The 7,007-nt window shown below is 46.0% G+C and overlaps 2 protein-coding genes across 2 annotated transcripts; both read left to right on the top strand.

Annotated features, from left to right (window-relative positions):
• Positions 1-645: 645 nt before the first annotated feature.
• Positions 646-3,195, top strand: LOC108092150 (organic cation transporter-like protein). The gene has a single exon (XM_017191668.2). The coding sequence runs from the start codon at positions 1,074-1,076 to the stop codon at positions 2,778-2,780; it is 1,707 nt and encodes a 568-aa protein (XP_017047157.1). The 5' UTR covers positions 646-1,073; the 3' UTR covers positions 2,781-3,195.
• A 1,479-nt stretch (positions 3,196-4,674) lies between these two features.
• Positions 4,675-6,870, top strand: LOC108092170 (organic cation transporter protein). Its single transcript, XM_017191693.2, has one exon. It carries the CDS (start codon positions 5,024-5,026, stop codon positions 6,650-6,652), a length of 1,629 nt encoding a protein of 542 aa, XP_017047182.1. The 5' UTR covers positions 4,675-5,023; the 3' UTR covers positions 6,653-6,870.
• The last annotated feature ends 137 nt before the right edge of the window (positions 6,871-7,007 follow it).

Here is a 7,007-nt window from a genome sequence, read left to right as displayed (position 1 = left end):
AAAGTTTTCTATTCGGAGATGGTCCATTTTTTGTCCCCTGGACATGTCGGATTTTTCCAAGCTCTCCAAACCTTTTATACAATTAAATTTTTAGTGATTGCTGGGTATCTGCAAGCCGAATCCCAGCCCAGCTTCGGCGTTCTTCTTGTTTTTAGCGAGGCTTGCTTAATTGACTGGCGGAGCGCGACTCAATTGAAGAATGAGCGAGCGAAAGAAATCATGAGTGATCGCCTGATTGAGGAACGAGCGGGCATACAATGTGTGGTTCGATTTTCCACTTACCTGATCTCTGATTTCTGATTTCTGCCGGCTGTGCAAATGGAAATTGCTAGTAGATTTTCCCTTCGATGGCCGGGATCGCTGTAGTTTGTTACCAACTACCAACGTTAGTAGGGGTTGCTTTTATTTCTCCACCTTCAATATGGAGTGGTACGAGTATTAGAGACCCTCTCTCTATATTTTTTGTTCCACTGAGAGTGCGCGTGCAGCCGGCATTTGTTAGTGGGGTTCTTCAGTGTATTTTTGTTGTTGTTATTATTTTTTTTTTTTTTTTGCTTTTGCCAACATAAACACTCGGCTGTATTTGAGTAGCAGAGCGGGTCGGTTATACACAAAACATGAGCGTTTGTTGGCCATCATTGCACAGGGTTTTCAGTTCGCTCAGTTCGGTTTCGCTGGCCAAAGGTGACGCATCGCGGAGTGTCCGAAGATTTCTTCGTTCCGAGTTCCGAGTTTCCCTTCTCGTTTCGGTTAAAGCTCTAATACCTCCCTTCGGAACACAACGAATTTTGGCAACACGTGTTGGCCGATAATTGCCGGAACGGAGAATTATAGGCCAGCTCTCTGGGGGAGCAAAGTACACGTCAACGCTGCGTGGAGAGAGTCCAATTCGGCTGACTACTTCCTCGGCAACCGGCCACCGGCAACCGCTGAGACATCACGAGATAGTGCCGAAAAGGCACTGTGGTTCCGATTTAGTGATTCATTATACCGGCGTTACTCGACGAAGTCAGCTGCGCGGAGAAAGACACTCGGAAATTTGAATTCGTGAGCAAGAGTTTCCCCCAATCGAAATGGGCTACGATGAGGCGATTGTCCATCTGGGAGACTTTGGTCGCTACCAGAAGATCATCTACTTCCTCATCTGTTTGACTTCCATTCCGGTGGCTTTTCACAAGTTGGCAGGGGTTTTCCTTCTGGCCAAACCGGATTTTCGCTGTGTCCTGCCCTTCGAGAATGGAAGTAGCTATGATTTGGAGCCTCATTTGTGGAATCTATCTTATTCCGGGAAGGATGGTTGTTCCTACTACGATGTGGAGTACAGTGAGGCCTATTTGGAGGGCAATATTACCCGGAAAAGCAACGACACCAAGAGCTGCTCCTCCTACGTTTACGATCAGAGCAAGTATCTCAACAGTGCGGTGACCGAATGGAATCTGGTTTGTGGCAGGGAGTTTCTGGCTGCCACCAGCGATTCCCTCTTCATGTTCGGAGTGCTCCTGGGCAGCATCGTCTTTGGCCAACTGAGCGACAAGTATGGAAGGAAGCCCATCCTCTTCGCCTCGCTGGTAATCCAGGTGATATTCGGAGTGCTGGCTGGAGTGGCTCCGGAGTACTTTACCTACACCTTTGCGAGATTGATGGTGGGTGCCACCACCTCGGGCGTCTTCCTGGTGGCCTATGTGGTGGCCATGGAAATGGTGGGTCCCGATAAGCGACTCTACGCTGGCATCTTTGTGATGATGTTCTTCTCCGTGGGATTTATGTTGACCGCGGTCTTTGCCTACTTCGTTCACGATTGGAGATGGCTGCAGATTGCTCTCACCTTGCCGGGATTGATTTTCATGTGCTACTACTGGATCATTCCCGAATCCGCCCGCTGGCTGCTCTCGAAGGGAAGGAAGGAGTGCGCCATTGCCAACATGCAGAAGGCAGCGCGATTCAACAAAGTGGAGGTCACCAATGAGGCTTTGAGTGAGCTGCTCGACGAGGGAGAAACCTCCGAGGAGAAGGCCAAGCAGAAGTTGGAGGATGAGGATAAGGATGAGGGACCTCCGCCCTCCGTTTGGGATCTCTTCTGCTACCCGAATCTCCGCCGGAAAACCCTTTTAATATTCCTGGATTGGCTGGTAACTAGTGGTGTTTACTACGGACTCTCCTGGAACACCAACAACCTGGGTGGCAATGTGTTACTCAACTTTGTAATCTCTGGAGCCGTGGAGATACCAGCCTATGTGTTCCTACTCCTCACTTTGAATCGCTGGGGCAGAAGATCCATCCTTTGTGGTTGCTTGGTGATGGCAGGCTTGAGTCTCCTGGCCACTGTGGTCATTCCAAGCAGGATGCACAGCCTGATTGTGGCCTGTGCCATGTTGGGCAAACTGGCCATCACTGCCTCCTATGGAACCGTTTACATATTCTCCGCTGAGCAGTTTCCCACTGTGGTTAGGAATGTGGCTTTGGGCGCCGCTTCCATGGTGGCCAGAATCAGCGGAATGATGGCGCCGTTTCTCACCTTTTTGGCCACCATTTGGCAACCGCTGCCACTCCTCATCTGCGGATCCCTGGCCCTGGCAGCGGGATTGCTATCGCTTCTCCTCCCAAAAACGCACAACAAACCGATGCTGGAAACCATTGCGGATGGCGAGCGTTTTGGCAAGAAGACCAAGGGCGATGTCTATCTGGAAACGGGCCAAGAAATGCGACAGACACCGGAGACGCAGCCGCTGAATGGATCGGCTGACTCGAATGGACTCAAGAGCAATGGCCAGAAGTTCTAGGAAAGCCTCTCACTCGAAACCCTTTCCAGAAACTAAACTAAAGTAATTATGAAGTAGAGCGAGCTTACAGGGCAAATAGAATTCGGCCAGGCCAAAGGCTTTATGGCATTTACCTTCTACGTGTAGACCAAGTATTATATCATTTCTGAAATCTCACAAGCAAACCAAAAATGAAAAGAGAAGAAAACAAGACAAAAGCGAATTAAAGAATGAATTAAATTATTATTATACTAGAAGCATTTAGCCAAGCATTATTTTTACCGAAATGGAAAATCAACTGAGAAACCTATCTCCCTAATGTCTAATTTATTTCCAAATCTATTTAAATTAAATTTACCAATTAAATGTAATATGCGTGTATTCCATCGAGATGATTTTGAAATAAACTGTCGTATTTTTCCAGAGACAAAATCTAGTTTCCCCTCCTCTTTTTTATTGACCCCTCGTAAACCCGGACAGAAAGTCTAGCTGACCACTTGTACTATTTGTAGAATCACTCGAAACGTGTTTCCGCTCTGTTTATTTTCGTGGCCAGCTCTTATCAGTCCGAAAAACACGAGACTGTCGTTCGAAAAGCGGACCCGCTGAATTAATTAATCACGAGATTGCTAGGTGATTTCATACACACATTGAATTGCAAATTTAATTACAAAATTAAAATATTATATTATTTTGATTATAGGAACATCCTATTCAAGGGGAAAATGCATAACATTTGCATAAATTAATTATATAAGGGAATACAGCACTTAAAAATAAGTGGCTATTCGCAAAATTAGGCCAAATTTTCACCCCGAATTTTTAATTGCTTGTTTGCTATATAATTTTATACAGTTTTCAATACATTGAATCACTTTGAATTGCCAATTTTAATTTTAGGCTTAGAATTATAGTGATTACAAAAGAATCATCTGATTCCAAGGAACAATGCAAAATATTTGCATAGTTCATTTTTTTGAAGGGAATGTTGCACTTGATCTTCTTACGTGGCTGGTTGGAAAAGTAGGCCGACTTTTCAAGGTTAACTATTTAGAGTGCAGCGCAACATTGTCTGCGATCACAAATTTCAATTAACATTTGAACACGCTGCAATGTTTGCGATAACAAACGGAAATAAACCAAAGAGATGTCAACGGAAAAGAGCGTAGAATTGATTAGAAGAGCTCTGTTTTTTGGGAGAGCGTTTGCTGTCTATAAGCATAAGAAATACGTATACTAGGAAAATATATAGGAACACACAGCAGGGGTTAGAATATTAGAATCTTATCATTTTATAAATTTTGTTTCTTTTTTAATTATATGTTATATTCAATGAAATATAAAATAAATATTAAAGGAGTTTCATATTCAAAATATGTTATTCGTTCTTTTATTATTAATTAAAATTATAAAAAAAATGTTTTGAAATTGATTTTGGTATAAACATATTATCTTATAATTTTTTATAGGAAATAAATAGTATTTTTGTTTTTTATTATTCAAAAGCACTAATTACTATTCACCCCCATTGCTTGCTCTTAATTAAGATACACAATTAATTCTTGGCAGACAGTTTGGAACTCTAAAATCAGACCACAATCGGTGGACTCTTTACTGGATCAGGAGATGTTCCAACCTCGACTCTGATTGATATCGTTCGATGTCCAAATAATTGAGACAGCTGCAATCCCCTTTCCCCTCCGATTTCATCCCTCCCTTGAAATGGAAATTAATTTCGCTTGAGTTTCCCTCAGTCGATCGCTGATCAATAAATTGGTCACAGGGATGAACGGCCAGCGCTGCTCTACACACACACACATCGAATAGTACCGCTCACACAGACATATTTACAGTTACAGATAGGCTGGCGTTTTGGGAGCCTCCTCAGAACGCTCGACACTCTTGTTTTCGGTTTTCAGTCTGAGAATGACAAAGCTGGCGAGCGGTTGATCGCGCGCTCCAAAAATCGATTCATTCCGAGATTCGCTGGCTGGAGTCCGCTGCAGCAGCTGCAACCTGGTTCCAATTTGTATATATTTCTTGATTCAAAGCCCAGTTGTTGCACAATCGAACGGGTTCATCGGGCGTATACGCAACGTAGCGCAGCGCGTTAATAAATTGCGCATACGTCACGGTGGCGAGATTATTGAACTGCTGGCCAGTTATCGTACGACACTCCACACTCCACAATCGACACTCCACGGTTGACAACGCCAAATTGGCAGCGGCAGGTGTGACACCTGCTAAGAAGTGTTTAACTAAATATGGGTTACGACGACGTCATCACTCACTTGGGCGAATTTGGCCCTTATCAGAAGAGGATTTACTACCTGCTCTGTTTGCCGGCGATTGTCTGCGCTTTTCACAAGTTGGCGGGCGTTTTCCTGCTGGCAAAACCGGACTTTCGCTGCGTTCTGCCCTTCGAGAATGGCAGTAGCTATGAGCTGGAACCCCGCCTATGGAATTTATCTTATCCTGCGGACGAGAGGTGCGCCTACTACGATGTGGAGTACAGTGAGGCCTACTTGAATGGCAGCCTTCCGAGGAGAAGCAATGAAACCAAGACCTGTTCCTCCTACGTTTACGATCAGAGCAAGTACCTGAATAGCGCCGTGACCGAATGGGATATGGTTTGCAGTCGGAGTCTGCTGAGTGCCACCAGTGACTCGCTCTTCATGTTGGGCGTGCTCCTTGGAAGCTTCATCTTTGGCCAGATGTCCGATAAACTCGGTCGCAAGCCCACCTTCTTCGCCTCACTGGTGCTCCAATTGATCTTTGGCGTAGTGGCCGCCGTATCTCCGGAGTACTTCAGTTACACCATCTCTCGGTTGATTGTGGGTGCCACCACTTCGGGAGTTTTCCTGGTGGCCTACGTGATCGCCTTGGAAATGGTGGGCTCATCGTATCGCCTATTTGCGGGCGTGGCCATGCAGATATTCTTCTCCATTGGATTCGTACTCACCGCTGGATTTGCCTACTTCATCCATGATTGGAGGTGGTTGCAGATTGCTCTTACTCTACCGGGATTGCTATTCCTTTGCTACTATTGGATCATCCCGGAATCTGCGCGATGGCTTCTGCTGAAGGGTCGCCAGGAGGAGGCCTTCGTTATCATCGAGAAGGCGGCAAAGGAGAACAAGGTGAAGATACCCAACGAGATCTACGATCAGCTGGTGGAGGAGGTGGCCGAAAAGAAGCGACAGGATGCCCTGACTGCATCTCAACCGGCAGCCACAGTCTTCGATCTCCTGCGATATCCGAATCTCCGGAGGAAAACCCTCTTGATTTTTTTCGATTGGTTTGTGAACAGTGGTGTGTACTATGGACTCTCGTGGAACACCAACAATCTCGGTGGCAATCAGCTGGTTAACTTCTCGATCTCTGGCGCTGTGGAGATTCCCGCCTCCGTGCTGCTCCTCTTCACCTTGAATCGCTGGGGTCGTCGCTCCATTTTGTGTGGCACCATGTTGATTGCGGGAACCAGTTTGCTGGCCACCATCTTCGTGCCGAGTGACATGAACTGGCTGATCATCACCTTGGCCATGGTTGGCAAGCTGGCCATTACTTCGTCGTATGGAACCATCTACATCTTCTCGGCGGAACAATTCCCCACTGTGGTGAGGAATGTGGGTCTGGGTGCTTCATCCATGGTGGCCCGAGTGGGTGGCATCCTGGCTCCCTATCTCAAGTTGCTGGGTGAGATTTGGCGACCTCTGCCGCTGATCATCTGCGGAGCTCTGGCTTTCACCGCTGGATTGCTATCGCTTCTCCTCCCGGAAACTCTGAACAAACCCATGCCAGAAACCATCGAAGATGGTGAGAATTTCGGCAAGAAGATGGCACCCCAGGAATCATCCGAACTCTCCGGAATGCTCAATGGAAAGTCGAGCTAATTGTGGAGTCCGGATTGCGCGACTCAGAGCCACTTGTCTCAATCTAAACTGATGGCCTCAATTGGCTTGCGCGCTGGTCACTTCAACGAATTTAAGCATTCTGCGCACTCTCATTTCCCCCAAGAGAGTTTTCCATTCCATTTTTATTCTCAACTCTGTTTGGTTTACCCTTACAGGCGACAATTTACAATAAAAGACAAGTAAACAAAAAATGGTAATTGCGACTTGTGTGTGTTTTGCTTTGTATTTTCACTCTGTTCAACGAACTTTATGACAACTTTGATTATTGAGGCGGGTCGCAGTCACCGAGGCGATAATAATTCGCTCATTATAAAATTAGGTCTAAATGAACGGT

Source organism: Drosophila ficusphila, unplaced genomic scaffold (genome assembly GCF_018152265.1).
Source record: "Drosophila ficusphila isolate 14025-0441.05 unplaced genomic scaffold, ASM1815226v1 contig_791, whole genome shotgun sequence".
In the NCBI taxonomy this organism is placed as follows: domain Eukaryota; kingdom Metazoa; phylum Arthropoda; class Insecta; order Diptera; family Drosophilidae; genus Drosophila; species Drosophila ficusphila.
Note: the sequence above shows the minus strand (reverse complement) of the source record. Positions and strands in the feature narration are given on the sequence as shown.